Source organism: Nycticebus coucang, chromosome 1 (genome assembly GCF_027406575.1).
Source record: "Nycticebus coucang isolate mNycCou1 chromosome 1, mNycCou1.pri, whole genome shotgun sequence".
Classification (NCBI taxonomy): domain Eukaryota; kingdom Metazoa; phylum Chordata; class Mammalia; order Primates; family Lorisidae; genus Nycticebus; species Nycticebus coucang.
Genome location: NC_069780.1, coordinates 14196481 through 14216374, shown reverse-complemented (window position 1 = coordinate 14216374; position 19894 = coordinate 14196481). Strand labels below are relative to the sequence as shown.

Sequence of the window (19894 nt, the reverse complement as noted above, 5' to 3'; positions counted from 1 at the left end):
TCTAGCTTCCAAAGTTTTTCATGAGATAGTCAAACTGCACTTACCCAACTTTATTTTCCTCTATTGTTTTATTTAACAAACTAGGTGGACTCATAAATTTTTCATGGAACTATAAGCTTGAAGGCTGAACTAAAAATGAGTGTAGAGTCAAAAATGCTATGGCTACAGGCAACACCAGCCCCATATACCAGAGGTGGCGGGTTCAAACCCAGCCCCAGCCAAAAGAAACCTCAAAAACAAAACAATCAAACAAACAAAAAATGCTATGGCTGCTGGGCACAGTGGCTCGCATCGGTGATCCTAGCACTTTGGGTAGCTGAGACAGTAGGATCTCTTAAGGCCAGGAGTTTGAGTTCAGCCTTAGCAACAAAGCAAGACCCAGCCTCTACTAAAAAAAAATTTTTTTTTTTTAATTAGGTGTGGTATCACATGCCTTCAGTTCTAGATAGTTGGGAGGCTGAGGCAGGAGGATCTCTCAAGCCCAAGACTTCAAAGTTGCAGTGAGCTATGATTGTGCCACTGCATTCCAGCCTGGGTGACAAAGCAAGACCCTGTTTCAAAGAAAAAAAAATGCTATAGGTGAAATGCTCCATTTAGCTTTATACTATGGAAATACAACTTCATTAATGAATGAATTAGAAAACTAGGCTAGGTCATGAACCTAGTCAGAGATAAGTAAAGGACCATAGCCAACCCCTGTCCTGTCTATATAAAATCCATAAAGATATTTAGCCTCTCTTTATAACTGACTCTCAGCCTCAGAATTATCAACAACCTATTTTGAAGACAAGCACGTGACTTTTTTGTGTCAGAATTCAGTCCCCAGGGGGTGCTGCCAACATCCAGGTGTTCCTCTGATGGCTGGCTTTGCGCTTCAGAGACTGGTAGTAGCTGAGAACCAGAGATTTTTAAACAGGGAAGCTACTCATTTCTGATCATCCCAAAATTCCACGGCAACCAAAAACTGGGCCATTAAGGAAAACTTTTGTTTTTCTGTAAGAGACAGGGTTTCACTCTGTCACCCAGGCTCAAGTACACAGGCACAATCACAGCTCACTGTCACCTTGAATTCCTAGGCTCAAGAGATCCTCCTGTCTCAGCCTCCCAAGTAGCCTGAATTATAGGCATATGCCACCACGCCTGGGTAATAAAAAAAAAAAAAAAATTCTTGTAAAGCCAGAGTCTCACTATGCTACTCAAGCTAGTCTCAAACTCCTGGCCTCGAGCCCAATCTTCCCACCTTAGCTTCCCAAAGTGCTGAGATCGCACGGGTGAGCCACTGCACCCAGCCTTGAGGAACATTACACCCTCCATAGTTGACCACCTCCCTACACCGACCACCTCAAGTTGACCTAATTCTTTATAAACTAGACAAGCACCACATGTACATATCAGTACAGTAGGCCTAGTTGCTTATGCTAGGCACCTCTGTATATTGACCAGTTTGCTACAGTCCTTGGAGTGGTCAACTTACAGAGGTTCTACTGTATACAGATATTTTTGCTCTCAGAAAAATTCCCCGCTCCCCACAAGATTAAAGACTTAATTCCCTTATTTTAATTTAAACGACTCTCTTCTAAATTTCCCAAGAATACCTAAACACAAAGTTAAGCACATAAAAGATTAACACATATTCAAATACTGTAGATATACAGTATATATGTGTATATATATATATCAAATACTACATAAATACTATATATATATGACCACTGATATGGTAACCAAAAATCATCTTTTGGGGAGAAAAGCACTGAATTTAAAACAGAGTGCTGTACTGAAAAACAGAGGACGGTCTGGTTCTGAATTCAAAATTCTCCATCTCATTTATCAAGCTAGAACAATCATGTCAGAGTCATCACCCTGAAGCCCACCTCATGGATCATTACTGGAAAAAAGATGGGTGAAGTGCTCCATACCGATATGTAACCTCTCACATGTTAATCTGTTTCGCTCTTATAAACTTTATAATTCATATTATGAAAGCAGACAATGAAGGATAACATACACAGCTGATGACCAATTCTGTGGTCATTAAGCATTTAAGATAAAATTGGACAGGTTGTGGAGTTTTAGATAATTTTAAAATCAGTTGAAAGAAACAAATCACCTATTTTGTCTGGCATTTGAAACACAGGGAACAGGGAATGTGGAATGTTCTTTATTAGGTGTTCTAACACCAGAAAAGGCCACCTAGACATGGTAAATAGATTGCTGGTCTCAGAATCTAACAGCCCAAGGCAAGAACCCGTGACCAGTATCTTCCTAGTTTTGTAACTTCCACCGGTTACCCTCTCGGACTTGGTTCTCTCATACTACATAAGCTTTTAAAGATTTAGAAGACAATGTATGTCAAGCCCTTAGGGCTGTACCTCATATGTTGGGTTGTTAAAAAGTATAAGCCTTCTCTCTCATAGTTCCAAATTTTACGAAAACTCGTATTACAGCGACAAGCGTAACCCCAAAGCTTATCTTAGGTGCCTACGTACATCCATCTCCATCCAATCATACCTTGAAGATAACCCAGACAGAGCTTTCTTGAGAATCTCAGGGGTTCTATCTGAGGATGGTGGAATGTCTGGAATATCAGAATCTGTTCTGGAATCCAAATCTCCATATCTGTCATCAATATCTGTTTCCTAAAATGAAGAAATGCAGATAAATCACTTTGCAAAATAATGTTTAAAAAAGCACATGCTTGCCATGGCATTTATTTCTTGCTTAGTGTACCAGATTGCAGTTACATAATCTGAAAAAAAGAAACAACTATTAACTCACCTTAAGTATCCAAGTACTGTTATACTTTGTTAGGGAAGTTTATCTTTGCTCAAATCTGTCAATATAAAGGATCACTTTAAACCAAAGACATAAAAGAAGCACGTATACTTTCAAAATCAGAAGTCTATCAGAAAAGTCAATTACTTAGTGTTTTACTACTTAACTGAGAGAACATGGTGTTATTTCCATGGAGATTCTGATCAGGTGCTCAGTTCCTTCTTTGATTCCATCACAACCAAAGCATCAATAATCAGAGTAATATCTTACATGAACATAGCATTTTATAAATACTTTTAAGCATCTTAACTTCCATCACTTTTATTAGACCCTTGGGTGAAAATCCCAATGAAGCAAGTCAAACAGATAACATTTTTAGGCTCGGTGCCCGTAGCACAGTGGTTACAGCACTGGCCACATACACCAAGGCTGGCGGGTTTGAGCCTGGCCTGGGCCAGCTAAACAACAATGACAACTGCAACAAAAAAAATAGCTGGGCATTGTGGCAGGAGCCTATATTTTTAGCTGCTTGGGAGGCTGAGAAAGAGAATATCTTGAGCCCAAGAGTTTGAGGTTGCTGTAAGCTGTGACGCCATAGCACTCTACTGAGGGTGACAGAGTGAGACTCTGTCTCAAAAAAAAAAAAAAAAAAGATACCATTTTTATTTTACTGGCAGGTAAACTACAATCAAAAGCATTTGCTTTGGTGGCGAGATTTTCTAAGACGTTATTTACAACCCACACTGACATCTGAGAGTGTAGGTTGGAGTGGCAGGGAGCACCAGGCCCTTAGACAACGGTAGTCACCAAAGTGCCAGGGATGGGGTGGCCAAAGAAATTTTAAGAACAGAAATGTCATCTAATGCTCTGTCAGAAGATTTCATTCTGCTATAATATAATGGTTTCTACTCCCAGGTCATCCCCTCCTCCATGCCCTCAGCCCCACCCAGGTAACCTGTAATAAAGAGTGCTAAGCATACAGACATCTTAGGAGAGTGTGTTGCAAAGGAGAAAGTGGAGCCAGGGAAATAAATACTAAAGAAAATATGAGCCCTGACAATTAAGTTCATGAACTCATCCTAGAAAAAGTGCTATATACCTCACTGCTGAATATCACTCGTTATCAGATGGCCAAGAGGAGCACTTTGAAAGTGACTGCAGTGATAATGTACCAAAACTGACAAATGATGGAGACGTGCTGACTTCCCACTGTGACACGGAGTCAGCTGGCCCTGAGGCAGCTTAAACGGAGGGATATTGAATAATGAAACACCAGACAGAACACCTCTTCAGAAAATGTCCAGGTGCCTGGGGCCAGTCTGACAGGCCAGAGGACTTCTGGAGTAATGGAACACATCACTTTCTTTCTCCTGCCTGCCACTTTCTTTTCACGTTACAAAAAGAGCACAAGCCTAGGAATGAGGAGTTACCAGTACTGATTCCATCTCCGCCCTTCTAGGAGTGAGACAAAGGGCAAGTCACTTAACTTCTGAGGAAACTCAGGCATCAGTCTCCTCACTGACAAAACACTAAAACTCTGCGCAAGCACTGAAGCTGCGCTCCTGGGAACGCTGCCGTTTCCTGCAAGCCACTTCCAAGTCCACGCGGCTATAACGGCAAGAAGCCGGGAGCTTCAACAAAGCTGTCCTACCTTAGTTCACACTATGTATGTTTCAGATGTCTATTTATATCCTCCAGAGAAATGCAAAATAAAAAACTTAAAATTTCGCTAGACTTTTTCAATTTCATCCTAATAATTAAAGAATAAAAAAGGTAGGCCGAGTGTGATGGCTCCCGCCTGTCATCCCAGGACTCTGAGAGGCCCAGGCAGGTGGATTGCTTGAGCTCAGGAGTTTGAGACCAGCCTCAGGAGCAAGACCCCATCTCTACTACAATAGAAAAAAAAAAATAGCCAGAATAGAAAAAAAGAAAAATTAGCCAGGCTTTGTTGCATGCTCTGTAGTCCCAGACACCAGGAGTTTGAGGTTGCAGTGAGCTAGGCTGACACCACTGCAGTCTACCCAGGGTGACAGAACAAGACTTTGCCTCAAAAAAAAAAAAAAAAGGAAGAAGAAGGAAAGATAATTCCTAAACAGTGGCATTAGCAAGGACCCTTGCTTTTCTGAATTTCCTGCGTATATTCTATAATGAAGATGCTATACTTGAAAAGGAAAACAAGCGTGTGATTGGAGACCAGGGAGTGAAGTGCGCACGTGTAATGCTTTTAATGATCAAGCAGAGCCACGCAGCATTGTGTAGGCTGAATGAAAGCATTTAAAACGTTTACGAGAACCCAACAATTAGGAATTTCTTCTCAAGCTCTTAATTTAAACATAATGATACTCAATTTTCCATCTTAGGTTCTCCCACCACCGGTGATCTGACATGCCCTTGCAGCATCCCTTCCCCTCCCTACACAGCAACTCCCTAGAGCCCTGCCTCTCTACCTCCCAATACGCCATCTCAGGTGGGTTTTCCACTGGCATCGTCTGAAATGCAAGCAAACTGACAGCTCTCTCTCCAACATCAAACCGACTGTCTCCTTCCGTGTTTCCTGCTTTGGAGACGATACTGCCACTAACCCAGCAAACCAACTACTCATGTCAGAAACTTGGGCATCAGTTTAACATGTGTGTCTCTGTTAACCAACACATTCAGTTAGCACCTGCCACCTGTCTTTCCCTCCATCCCTCTCCTCACCCACCGCTTCCAGCCTTGTTGAGCACCATGCCCTCCTCTATAACTCACCTTCTGCCCTGAGTCCTGCCCACTCTAATCCACCGTCCACAGTGCAGCCAGAAGAACCTTTCCAAACCGCAGCTCTGAGCTCAACACACCCCTGCTGAAATTCAACAGGATTAAGTCAAAGTACTTAACATCACTTTTATTGTTTTCCAGGATGGAACCCAGCTCTTCTGGCCCTCTTTGGTAACTTTTTGATTCACATTCATCCAAATATTTGTTTATGAACAAAGTACAGAATTTTCTCTCCTCCCTACATTCCTCATTCCAAACCTCCCTGCCCCATTCCTCAATGCTGGGTGCTGCCAGGGTCATACTCTGACTGCTGGGAGGTTAAGATGAGAATTCTCCCCAAATTGATCTATAGATTTGATTCGATGTAATCTCAATAAACATACCAGCAGGGTTTTTTGGGGGGTTTTTTTGGTAGAAACTTACAGACTTATTCTAGAATTTCTATGAAAATGCAAAGGACATAGAAAAGGTAAAGCGACTTTGAAAAAAGAATAAAATTGAAGAACTTACATTTATCTGTTTTCCAGAGGTCTTATAAAGCTACTATAATCAAGGTATAATGTGGAATTAGCATAAAATACAGAATGATCAATGGAACAGAATAAAGAGTACAGATATTTACACACATACAGTCAAATGATTATCAACAAAGTTGCAAAGGTAATTCAATGCATGGTTCTCAAACAATTTATGAAAAGAACCTTGAGCCACACCTCATGCCGTATATAAAAATGAAACCAAAATAGGTCATATTTATTTACTTAGAACTTCCATAAAATCTCTGGGACTGTGGATCAGGCAAAGTTTTCTTAGTATAATCCATAAAAGAAAAAATATTGAAAAATATGACATCATCAGAATCAGATTTTTCTATTTTTCAATAGGTATACTGTTAGGAGAATGAAAAGACAAGCTACAGACTGGAAGATAATTGAAAATCACATATTTTATGAAGGACATGCATCTAGAATACACAGGGAACTCTCAAAATTTGGTCAGCCATGGAGGCTCACCCCTGTAATCCCAGAACTTTGGGAGGCCAAGGTGGGAGGAATGCTTGAGGTCAGGAGTTCCAGACTGGCCTAGGCAACATAGTGGGACCCTGTCTCTACAGAAACAGAAAAAAAAATTAGCTGGGCATAGTGGAACACATCTGTAGTCCCCACTACTAAGGAAGCTGAGGGAGGAGGAACAACTTATCCCAGGAGTCTGAGGCTACAGTGAGGTTTTATCATACTGTTGTACCCTGGCCTGCTGAAGAGAGTGAGATCCAAGAAAGAAAGAAAGAGAGAGAGAAACAATATATATTAATATGTGTACATGTATATAAAGAGAGAAAGAGAAGGCAGGAAGGAGGGAAAGAAAGAATATATATTTACATGTGTACATGTCTGTAAAGAAAGAAGAAAGGAAAGAAGGAAACAAAGAAAGAAAATATATTTATATGTGTACATGTATGTTACATATATTTATGTGTACATGTATCTGTATATATATTTTTATATGTGTACATATATGTATAAAAAGAAGGAAGGAAGGAGAGAGAGAAAGAAAAGAAAGGAAGAAAGGAAGGAAGGAGGAAAGAAAGGAAAAAGAATAAAAAGAAAAGAATTCTCAAAATTTAATAAATAACCAACTTAATAAAAAAAATGAGCAAAATATTTGACCAGAAACTCCACCAAAGACAATACAGAGATGGCAAATAAACACATGAAAGAATGTTTAAAATCATTAGTCACGAAGGAAATGCAAATCAAAACCACAATGCGATATTGTATCTATGAGAATGGCTAAAATTAAAAAACTGAATATACCAACTGTTGGAGAAAATGTGGAGAAACTGAAAGTCTTGCACACCACTAGCGGGAATGTAAAAGAACACAACCACTTTGGAAAACAGCTCTGCAGTTTCTTTAAAAAATATATATCCACCAGATGACCCAGCCATTTCATTCCTAGGTATTCACCCAAGAGAAACAAAAGTGTATCATCCACGTGTACACAAATGTTCATGGAAGCTTTACTTGTGTGAAAGCTCCAAACTAGAGACAACTCAAATGTCCATACAATGGAAGTTAACACATGTGTTACTTCCATACAATGTAATACTCTGTTGCAATAAATACAATGTAATACTCTGTTGCAATAAAAATAAGCACATAGGCAAGAACACAGATGAATCTCAAAGTAACTATTTTCAATGAAACCCAGATAGAATGTACATATATGCATATAGATGTATAAATATATGTTTATATGTGTACATGTATATATAGAATTCCATTTATATAGAATTCCAAAAAATGCTAGAGTGCCCAAAAGCACACCTGCTGATGCCTGGGGCCGAGAGGAGAAATACAAGAGAGCAAGTGTTTGCTGGTGACTGGTTCTGTCCATCATCTTGACTGTGGTGACGATTTCACAGGTAAACATGGAAAACCCATCAAATCGTACTTACTGTGGACTGAATGTTTTTGTCCCCTCCCCAAATTTCAAATGATAACGCACTATTCCCCAGCATAATGGTATTTGAGGTGGAAACTTTGGGAGGTAACTAGGTCAATTAGGTGATTTGGGCAGCGACTGCAGCAACAGGATCAGTGCCCATGAAAGAAGAGCCAAGAGCTCGGCGCCTGTGGCTCAAGCGGCTAAGGCGCCAGCCACATACACCAGAGCTGGCGGGTTCGAATCCAGCCAGGGCCTTCCAAATAACAATGACAACTACAACCAAAAAATAGCCGGATGTTGTGGCAGGCGCCTGTGGTCCCAGCTACTTGGGAGGCTGAGGCAAGAGAATCGCTTAAGCCCAGGAGTTGGAGGTTGCTGTGAGCTATGATGCTACATCACCCTACCAAGGGTGACAGCTTGGGGCTCCGTCTCAAAAAAAAAAAAAAGAATGAATGAATGAATGAAAGAAAAAAATAAGAAAGAAAGAAGAAAAGAAGAGACAAGAGAGAGAATCTCTCTCTACCAGCTGTGGACGCGTCACACTGTGATATCCCATATCAAAAAAAAGGAAAGGAAAGGAAAGGGAGGGAGGGAGGGAGGGAGGGAGGGAGGGAGGGAGGGAAGGAAGGAAGGAAGGAAGGAAGGAAGGAAGGAAGGAAGGAAGGAAGGAAGGAAGGAAGGATGGATTTGCAGTCAAGCAAAAAGAAACCCACATTGACACAGAGCTCTATGCTTGAGCCACTTAAAAGTCTTGAAACTAAACAGGTCTTACTTGAAAAACATTCGGTTATGCTCCCATTTTTCGCATTTTTGTCTGTTTCTGCATTGTTTCCACAGAGGTATGGACTCCTCCTCTTTCTACCAGGGGAAGAAACTGCTTTTCTCTGTGCTGAGGAGAGAGACCGAGCTGGTTTATGTCCCAGTGAGTCAGCACACTGTTAGCCACCAATGGGAATGGGGGGAGGGAGGGTGTTCAAGATCTCGTTGATGATGATGATGATGGTGGGGAAGGGACTTACAACACTGGATTTTACAGACAGAAATCTGATGACCTATCCTACACTGATGATTAATTACAATCAATGAACCCCCTTTATTTTTCTAAATTTGAACTGCTGCCAGCTATTTCTTGGAATTTCAATAATGGACCATAACAGAGTCTTTCTCAAAACTTTCCCCCTGTATATTGGATAAGTTCCTCATAAGTGAAGAGAAGGTAAACTCAGAGTCAGAGAAGGAAATGTGGTGACAGAAGCACCACAAGACAATTTTTATTCACCCTGCACACCCTCCCCTTACTCTCCCATAACCTAGGTAGCCACCACCCCACAGAAGCCCTAAGCCCTCAGGACACTATTCTATACAAACTTCCATCATCTGGCCCTCCTCTGGGTATCATGTCTTGGGAGACTCCTGTGTATGCCTACGTAATTATTTTTTCTCCTGTTAATTATTTTATGTCAATTTAATTTGCTGTCCAGCCAAAAACATCGACAAGGACTTTTGTGTTCAATGATACAAACATAGGTTGTAAACTTATCAAGAGAAAGGAGGAAACGATAAGGATAAAATTCAAGCTGTGATTCAGGGCATAAGCCAGCCAAGTCCCTAGCTAGCAGATGCCTAGGTGTTCCTTATATCATCACGTTTTGCATCAATTCCATATTTATTAAAAGCATTATAAATTATTATATGTTAAACCACATAAAGAATCTCAGGGGCACTGTCTGCAATGAACTGTACATGGATAGTATCCTACAGAGCTGTTCAAAGCTTCAACCCTGAGACAGTTCAAGTACAAGCACAGTAAGTGGGCTGAAAGAAAATAAAGCCTTACGTCAAGCTCTTAAACAGCTGGCCGTCGGTCCCAGCAAATGAGGGGAACTGCAGCCTGAACAGGTCACAGAAAAGCAACACTGCTTTCCTAGCCACCAAGTTTGCAAAAAAAAAAGTAGCTACAAAATTCCATAGGTATGAGCTCCTTACACTGGCCTAGACTCCTGTTTTCCCCATACTGGGCCTTTCAATTTCATATTTTAAAAGAAAGTTAAAAATCTTAGTAGTTCTGACAAAGTCTTAAGCAAACAAATATTTAGTGACAGGACATGAAAAATAACTGACTTTGTAGGTAAGAAAATAAGGGAACATTTAGGAAGATGGTGAACTTGGCATACCTGGGGAATGATCAAAAACCAATTGGTTACAACGAAATTACTAATACTTCCTCTCTCCATTTCTGGAGTCACTTCAAAAATGTGATGTCATCCTCATTAAATAAATTCTGGAACATTTCCCAACCAAAGAAATCAAAATGTAAACAGCTATAAAATGAAATAAAAGCTAGTGACTTATCCTCCTAATTAATTAAAAGGAAGCACAGAAATACTCGAAACATTTTTTTGTTTGTTTATTTTAAATCCAGGTGACTGAATTTATAGAACTACACATTTTTAGTTAAAAGTTCCTTGTCCGATGCCAACATTTCATAGATTCAGAAAGGCCAAATTAGTCCAAAGCCATACAAAGTAGTAACCAAGTAAAAAACTACTTAAGTAATGCATTCTTTCATTTTATAACTTTAAGACCACAACAGAAGCTCTCCTTTAAATTTTTTTATTCAGAAAACTTAGGGTACATCTCCCCGTGAGTGGGAGCTCCCTGAAGCCCTCACTGGAGGCAGACGCAGGCGCCATGCTTCTTGTACAGCCTGCAGAGCTGTGAGCCACATAAACCCTTTCCTTATACATGACCCAGCCTCCGGCATTCCTTTATTGCAATACAAGGGGACTAAGTCAGAATTCGTGGCTCAAAGGGGTAGGACGCTGGTCCCATATGCCGGAGGTGGCAGGTTCAAACCCAGCCCTGGCCAAAAATAAAAAGAATTTCTATAAGACATATCAAGCAATCTTGGACAGTTTAGTCCCAAGACTCCTTGAATTTCTTGCCTCAAAATCATTGCACGGCTATTTCTACCATCCCCAAACTGTTAAGACTGTGACCCTCGCCCAATGCTAATCAAATCCCTGCATGCAACCAAACTTCTAATTCGCAGTTAAATCGCACCTTGTCTTTTCACCCTAAGACCCTATACTAGGGCTCTGAGGAGTTTTCTCCCTCACTGCAGTAAGCCATAAACTCAGCTCGGTCTCATCACTTGGGGTGCTGACATCTGGGAAATCAACAGTCAGAAAAGTATCATTAAATAAAATTAATATACTGCAAATGATTAAAAGCTAAACCATGGAAAATTATCTATGTGGTGATACTAACGGTTGATCAGCATTAGGGAGCATCAGCATAAAAGGTATTCCGGAAATCTACATCTAAACATTATTAATATATATTTTTTTGAGACAGAGTCTCACTATGTTGCCCTCGGTAAAGTGCTATGGCATCACAGCTCACAGCAACCTCAAACTCTTGGGCTTAAGCAATTCCCTTGCCTCAGCCTCCCAAGTAGCTGGGAATACAGGTGTTCACCACAACGCCTGGCTATTTCGCCTGGCTATTTTTTTGTTGCAGTTGTTATTGTTGCTTGGCAGGCCCAGGCGGGCTTGAACACACCAGCCCCAGTGTATGTGGCCAGCACCCTAACCGCTGAGCTACAGTGCTAAGCCCATTATTAACATTTTATTAATGGTCGGAAACTAGATGGAAAATTATAGAAAATGTGTATTACACTTACAAGTGACATCAACACAACCCATGGTGTGCCGAAATGAAGAAATAATTCACAAAAACAAACTAAGGTTTGGTTAAGCAGACAAAATGTACTGTTGAGTCCTGGATTAAATCTCAGAGCAGTAACTGAAATAAAGCCTGTAGTCTAGTTAATAACATCATACCTGTGTGAATTTCTCAAGTTTTGAAAAATGTACCGCAGTTATCAACATGTGAACATTAGGGAAAACTGAATGAAGGGCACATGGGAATGCTACTATATTTCCACCTTTTCTGTAATTCTTAAAGTATTCCAAAGTTAAGATTTTTTTTAAATATTAGCATATTTATGAAAGTAACTGCAAACATCTCAAAGGGGAAGGACAGAAATGAACCGATTTCTGGATTATTTACCTCTCCAATTCACAACCCCAAATCTCTCATCAGCTGCCCCACAGACACACACCAATGCCACTCCACGTGTGTCCCCTTTACACACTTGCCACAATTTCAACATGCTTCATGAGTGAAAGAAAATAAAAATATTTCACTCCAAAATATATTTCTTTGACATATTGTGAGATGGCTGTTCTGAGTGCCCCCAAACAGACATAGCCCTGCAGAACTACTTCTCTTGGGGAGAAATGCCTTGTAGAGAAACTGCATTGATGACACCAAGCTTTCCTGCCCTCATCCAAATTTAGGAAAGATTAACTGAGAATCTGACACCTTTGAAGGTCCAAAAGAAATATTCACCATTCATTCTCCCTGAGAGACGAGGTGAGGAGGCTCACACCCGTGATCCTGGCAATTTTGGGAGCCGAGGCAAGAGGATCACTAGAGCTCAGGAGTTCAAGACCAGCCTAAGTAAGAGTGAGACCCTATCTCTACTAAAAACAGAAAAACCAGCAGGCAATGTGGCAGGTGCCTATAGTCCACTTCTCAGGAAACTGAGGCAGGAGGATTCCCTGGAGCCCAGAAGTTTGAGATTGTACTAAGCTACAATGAGATCACTGCACTCAAGCCTGGGGCAACAGAGTGAGAGTTGCTACCCGGGAGGTTTCAGCTACGCATCAAGACCACCTTTGCGGACCCTGCCGGAGCCACCGTTGCCAGCGACATGTTCAAGGTACTTCAGAGGTCCATGGGGCCGGCCAGCCTGAGCCTGCTCACCTTCAAAGTCTATGCAGCACCGAAAAAGGACTCACCCCTCACAAATCCAATGAAGGTTAATGAGCTTTCGCTCTACTCAGTTCCTGAGGGTCAATCCAGGTATGTGGAGGAGCCAGGGACCCAACTTGAAGAAAGCATCTCACAACTGCGAAATCACTGCGAGCCATATACAAGTTGGTGTCAGGAAACATACTCCCAAACTAAGCCCAAGATGCAAAGTTTGGTTCAGTTGGGGTTAGACAGCTATGAATATCTCCAACATGCCCCTCCTGGGTTTTTCCCAAGACTTGGTGTTATCGGTTTCGCTGGCCTTGTTGGACTCCTTTTGGCTAGAGGTTCAAAAGTAAAGAAGCTGGTGTATCCACCTGGTTTCATGGGATTAGCTGCCTCTATCTATTATCCACAACAAGCCATCGCATCTGTCCAGGTCGGTGGGGAGAAATTATATGACTGGGGTTTGCGAGGATACATAGTTGTAGAAGATTTGTGGAAGGGGAACTTTCAAAAGCCAGGAAATATGAAGAATTCACCTGGAAATAAGTAGAAAACTCCATGCTCTGCCCATTTTAATCAGATATAGGTAAACATTGGAAACTCCATACAGTAAATCAATTATTTCTACAGACAAATGGCAGAGAAGTCAGTATTGAATGTATTAAACTGGCATTCTTCATCACGAAAAACTATACTAGGCCTCTTTTATCTTGGGTGATATTATCCTACAAGCAAACAAGCAAACTAATCTGAAATCCTGTCACCTAGAGATAATGTATAAGCCTTAGAATTCTTCATGCTCATGTTGCTATTTATGTACATAATTAAAATCCAAGTTTAAAAAAAAAAAAAAAAGACCACCTTTGCCAGCAAGGTCTCCTCTTCTCTTCCTCCCATAACTGGTCACAATAACCAGATTTACCATCATAATCTGGATTTGGCCATGCTTGGAACCCCTATTCTTCCTGTAACCTCAGGGTGGCATATAAGCTTCTGTGCCCCTAAAATTTATATGCCATTGACCCTATAACCTTCCTTTTGTTACTGATTTTTCAGCGAACCTTCAGTGGGTAAAGGAGAGGTTTTCCCTTGGCCTGTATAGAAGTCAGGTCTTGACTTTCCCGATTCCCTCTCAACCCATTAGAGCATCACTGCTCCACTTCCCTGCTCACCTTGCACTGTGGTCAGCCACTTCATCCCTGACCTTGCTCTCTCTCTCTAAACCCTTACACATCCTTGACCTCTGGCATCACCAGCCCTCACTCACTCTCTTTGCCTTTCTTCTCAGCTATTAAATGAGAATATTCCTAATACAGATAGTCACTGGGAGAAGCAAATAAAGATGTAAAAGTACTCTGTGAATTCTATACCACTCTACATGTATCCATTATTATGACTATTACTGCTATGGAGTTACAAACTATGCTAATTTGGTACGCAACAAATGTGTGTTCAACTGAATCTCCACTGAGTTTGATAATTCTATATAGTTCTATAATAGCTGCCTCTTGTTCATTTCATGTCATAGTCCCTAAAAATGACACTTCAAACTTGGTATGATGTACCTGAGTGATCTGGGCAGAGACATCACTGCCACTTGCTCTAGGTTCATTGTGAACAAAAACAATCACAATTTAGAGCAAGTTTATTATTTACTCTCTCTCTCTCTCACATACACACACCCCCACAAGGAAGAACTGGGTTGTTTCTAAGATCCCTGAAAGCTCCTTGGTTCTGAGCTCCCACATTACTGAGAAAACTGATGGCACCAAACAAACACTTTGATCTTCCTTCTTCTGCTTCTTGAAATGTTTCTAGGTCCACCCTCCATGCCTTCTTTTCTTAAGGGAGGACCATGCATCTCTTTTTCTTTGCACATCCCAGTAATCTATGTTCTCTACCTTTCTCTATGTTCTAGGCCTGCCCACCCTTGTCAGCATCTCCCCTCAATCCTCCTGTCCCCTATAGCTGCCATCCTGCATTTCCTCCCTTTCACTGCCACTTTCTGATAATTATCAACATTTATTTCACCTCTCAATTTCCTCAACCTAAATCCTAGCTTCTATGAAGATCTTTTGCTAAACTGAGTGTTCTAAGTCTCAGCCCTTATTCCTAAGTCCTCGTGATAATATCCTGTAAGCAATCCCTCCTCCTTCAGCTCTCAGGATCCTCTGCTGCATCTGCAACTCTGGGCCTAGAATGCTGACTCGAGAAAAAGCCCCACGTGTCCTTTGCCTAGAATGCCCTTCCCCAACCCCTGTCTACCAGTGAGTCCCCAGGAATCTTTTAATTCCCAGTTCAATCCTGGCCTGCAGTTTAAAGTTCTTTTCTGGAGTCTCCGGTTACAGTCCCAATTATGCCCTCTATGCTAAAAATGAGCCTTGTACAGACCACTAATAAACCTAACTCATGTAGGTCTCCTGGAGGGTTCCTGGAGAGGGTGGGCCCTTGTCATCTTTCAAGTACCACCCAGCATTTAACAATTGGGAACATTCCTCTGCAGGTAAGAAGAACTTTTTTTACTTGCCAATTCTCTGGAGCACAAAGCCTTCTCTCAGCTTGTCTCCAGTCTTGAAAACTGGTAATGTCATATTAATAAAACCATTCATTATAAAAAGAGTACAAAATAGCAGTGTTTGGGAGTGTATTATAATTGCAGGCTATGATACAATCATCCACTCTTTCATTAATTTCCCTAGGATTCTGCCTTTGCTGGAACCTGAACAGAGAAGGCACTTAAAAGATTTTGAACAGACCAAATATTAACCAGCCTCCAATATGCAAACTGATTTTAAAATAGCCCTTGACCTGGAAATATAGGTGCATTCAATACACACCCTGATAGGGAAAGACAGACAGAGGATAGAGTCCAACATCTCGAAGGTTGCCAAGAGTTCCTGATGATAAACTTCAAAAGTACAGCAATATTTATTAGATTATGGTTTGAATGTGTTCATCCTGGTCTGAAAAACCTTAACAAAGCAGATTACATACAGCAACATCTACTTTCAGATAACAAAATGCAGCTGCATGTGTACTAATGGAAAGCAGTATAATGCAGTGTTAAAAAATGAATAAATATGCAGTAAGCCCATCTCAGAGAGCTAGAGACAAAAGTTCTGAGTCAAATCACACCCCAGGAGTAGTTTCCATTTTAAATACATTATGTCGTTAAAAAACAAAATTAACTCAAAGGTTATTTTATACATGGCTTCCTAAACATGTTTCCTCTTAATAAAAGCTTGCTAGCTTTGTTTAGTTAAGGAAGCCAAAGTGGAGAAGCTGGTATTTCCTTGATTTTAAACTATACCAGCGCTCAAAACAAAACAAAATCCAATCTAATTAATTCTATTTTGGTCTAGTTTCCAAGGCAGTTTTCACAAAGACTATTCTCAGCCCACTGTTTGTAGCTTTGCTAACTTCAAAGTTCAGTAGCTGGAAATTGTTGTATTTTGTGTAATTCCTTGACGCATATGTTCTATCACAGATTCATTTTATTCCACCTGCCAAAAAAGGGTAAGGAAAAGAAAGTGTTACCCCAATGACTTTAAAGTTTCAGTCCTGAAATCACTGTTGTGTTTATTGTTTCACGCTGTCATGTGATATGTTCCTCTTAGGGCTTTGAAACTTGGGTTACATAGAGTTCAAGTTCATCAACTTCTAACTTTAGGTGTAATCCTCCCTAAATCAAAACTGCCAGTGAGTCTCAGTAATGCTATAAACCAGAAGAAAGGAAATTAGGAAACTTAGGTTCTAGTTTCAAAAGGCACTGACTTGACCTTGGGCAATCCAGTTCACTTCTGTAATGCACACTGGGATACCTGCTTCCAAAAAAGAATGCATCTACGTTTTGGGCTTCTTAAATAAAATGGAATTTTAGAAACAAAAAGATTTCTAAAACAACCTATTTTCTGGCCTGATTTCCTAAACGATCCCACCCACAAGGTCATAAAAGTTTGTTTCTTCAATAAGTTCTTACTTCACCAGTATATTACTGACTATGCCTGAGCTTTGACTCTTTTTCTAGCTCTAAATAGAATAGCGTCATTGCCATCTACTTACTCTTAAATATGAAATAAGGCTAATTTACCCCAAAGGGAGTGAAATATCCTACATGAAATCTACTGGCGGACAGAAGAATTGCACTTGTCTGCTTTGTACGCAAAAGAAGCTGAAAGATCACAACAGTGTCACATGCGTGGTATCCTCAAACCTCCAAAATCTGTCATACTGAAAAAGGCCTGAGGAAATAAAAGTGCTGATGGTAGAAGCCAAGCTTCCGTTTTAGGATCCAAAGACAGAAGCCAAGGAGCCTGTCTTTAAGTTTAGTCCTTGATAACTTCGTTCCCTCTACTGAGAACTGCAGCTCCCAGAGGGAGAGGGGTCGTCGTGATTCCAGCGTCGGTCCCAATCCTCAATTGGATTCCTGGATTGGGATGGGAAGACGCTAAATTGTAGCCAAGGCTGGAGGAATCACCAGCCACTCCGGGCAGCGGTGGCGGTCGTTCCGGGACTCGCACCCCCCTAGGATTGGAGTTCTCGACCACACCAGGGGAGGAGGAGAGGCTGCCGGCCCCAGGAGCGTACCGCGGACACCTGACACCTTCCCCGGACGTTCTGGGGGCCCCACCCTCGCTCTCAGGTGTCCCAGCCCAAACCAAAACCCAGCCTGGGCGCCAGCGTGCGCCTCTCGCGTCTCTGCTTACTTTGTCGCTGGTGCTCTCGGTTTCGTGGTCGCCACCGGCCGCCTCTCCTTCACGGGGTGGCGGCGCCACCGCTTCCCCGGGGCCGGGGCAGCCTCCACGGTGCCTCAGCTCCGACATGTCCCGCTCCCGCGCGGCCGTGGCGGCCTCCTCCAGCGCCCCGACGGCGGGGTCTCGGAGGCTGGCTCCTCGGCCACCCCGCGGCCGCGCACTCGACGTCCCCCAGAGCCGCTGCCACTAACCTCCTCCACTATAGAGCCGCCGGCCGGGTCACCCCCAAAACGGCATCAACGAGCGAGCGCTCGAGGCCGCCTCCAGCGAGCGCGGCGCAGGCACCAGGGCGAGGGGCGGGCGCCGGGGGCAGCCTCGGGGTCCCAGGCAGGCTCGGGGCGCCCGGCCCGGCGGGGAAGGCAGGGACGCGGCGGAGCTGCCGCCGGTTGCCAGGTGCGCGCCTCCACACCGAGGCCCAGGTGGGCGGAGGTGAAGGGGCGGGGAGCGCTGGAGGAAGCGAGACGGGCTGCGGCGCTCCCAGGGGCACCGGCCGCGGGTGCCGGCCCCGCCCCCCCCCGCCTCCCGGAGCTGGACTCTGGGACTCCGCAGGGCCAGGCCCCCTCCACCTTTCTCCCGGGTCCAGCCTCCCGCAGCCGGGTCACGCGCCGCAAGCCCCGCCCCGAGGCCCCGCCCCTCTGCGCTGCACTGCGGCTCCCACGGCCCCGCCTCCCTCGCGGGCCGGTGACGTCACGGACCCGGGCCCGCGACTCCGCCCCTCCGCGCGCACACAGGTGGGGGCGGCGCGGGCCGGAGGGAAGGGGGCGGAGCGAGGCGCGGGCGGAAGGACCGCGCGGCTCTGGGCGGTGAGGCGGCAGGGACTGGTAGACTTGGCGCCGAACTGGTCAATACTGGCGCCCCTCAGGGACTGCGGCTTCAAAGGACTCCGCGGACAAGGCACGGTGACGCACCGCGGTATGTTAGGGTTCAGAGCCGTCCAGAAGGAGAAACTTGTCTGACAGGACCAACTCCTTGGCCTCACGGCATTCCAGCCCAGTGTCATCACCTTGAAAACAGGAGATACGTTTGTTCACCTTACGGGGCGTCCAAGGTGGGTGGGGGGCTGACAGTTTCAATCTCAAGCCGAAGCTCTGCCTCCGAGAAACTCGGTATTGAGCCTCACAAAATTTACTACCTCGGGTTAGAAAGCCTGAGAATCGTGGGGTGCAGTTGCCAACCAGCTAGTCTCTGAGCAGTCATGGACCTTGAGTTGCTAAAGCTGGAACAGGAAGGGCACAAAATCCGCATTAATTCTAGTCCAAATCCTGTTGGAAGGTGATTAGTTTTCTTGACATGTATCTGCCACCTGGTCATTATTGACAAGCTGACAGGAGAAAAAAGAAGCAGCAAGCCTTCACATGAACACACAAACAGGACGCCATTCCAGAGAGCGTTCTTACAGAAATAAACCTATGACATAAATTCCTCAAGGTCATTACTGACACAGTAAAAATAAGCAATGTTTTGTCCTGCAAATTTAATAACAAATGAGCAAAAACAAAAGTCAAAGTAGGATGCATTGAAAACAGAACTCAAGAACTTGATTTTACCTGGCCAAACAAATCTTTAAGGCTGTGGGTCGGTTTGGGTTGCCACATTTTCAAAGAAATGTGCAGAAATCATAGTTTATTCTTTATAGGGAGAATACCAAAAATGACAGAGACCATATGAAAAGGTGGGCATGGTGCAGTTCTCCCTAAGAAAAGAAGATAAGGAGTGATTCGGTTAATCCTTTTCTTTGGAGGACCAGAAATAAAGGACTGCCTGATGGTCAAGAAGATAATAGCCAAGAGGCTACTGAAGACAGGAGTGAGGTTTTCACATCTGGCTACCCCACCCCACCCAGCAAAAAGAATTATAAGTGCTTCATTCTAACCCTCCTGGAAGTCAAGATGCCTGAGTTCTAGTCTCACCCAGGCCCCTAATTGGCTTTGTGGCCTGGGTTAAGTCATTAAGCCTCATAGTCCTCAGCTATTAATAGATAGAAAGGAGGACGGCCTCTGTGGCCCCTTCTCGCTCTTACAGTGTCAGAATCCAGCCTTCGGTTTTCCCCCTGTCTAAAGAAAAGGGGACCTAGCATAGCAGCGTCCCTGGAGGAGAAAAGAAAATAGAGTGAGAGGACTGGAGAAGTGGCAAGAGGGAACAACAGGACAGTAATGCATGACGGAAGAAACAGTATTCCCCAACCTAGAGAGTGGACCACTGCAAAGACTGCCAAAGTAGAATGTGGTGCACTACTCACATCCCCTTCCTTAAGCTCTGACACCTGAATTTCAGCTGAGATAGTCATTTCTTTCCATTTTCTTCATTATAGTTATTACTACTAGTTGAGGAAT

General features: G+C 43.1%; 2 protein-coding genes across 3 annotated transcripts in view; one reads left to right on the top strand and one right to left on the bottom strand.

Annotated features, from left to right (window-relative positions):
• CDS1 (CDP-diacylglycerol synthase 1) overlaps window positions 1-18129 on the bottom strand; it is a 66372-nt gene extending 48243 nt beyond the window's left edge. For both annotated transcript variants that reach the window (XM_053598860.1, XM_053598834.1), the window contains exons 1-2: window positions 17514-18129; window positions 2512-2639 (exon numbers count right to left, since the gene is read on the bottom strand). In XM_053598860.1, the coding sequence (XP_053454835.1) occupies window positions 2512-2639; window positions 17514-17630 (245 nt within the window). In that variant the 5' untranslated portion in view covers window positions 17631-18129. The remainder of the gene's footprint in view (window positions 1-2511; window positions 2640-17513) is intronic.
• On the top strand, window positions 12736-13390 carry LOC128591481 (MICOS complex subunit MIC26-like). The gene has a single exon (XM_053598989.1). The coding sequence runs from the start codon at window positions 12761-12763 to the stop codon at window positions 13355-13357; it is 597 nt and encodes a 198-aa protein (XP_053454964.1). The 5' UTR covers window positions 12736-12760; the 3' UTR covers window positions 13358-13390.
• Window positions 18130-19894: the final 1765 nt, after the last annotated feature.

Excerpts from the sequence above, each read along its gene's own strand:
- LOC128591481 (XM_053598989.1), top strand. The coding sequence starts at position 12,761 with ATGTTCAAGGTACTTCAGAGGTCCATGGGGCCGGCCAGCCTGAGCCTG.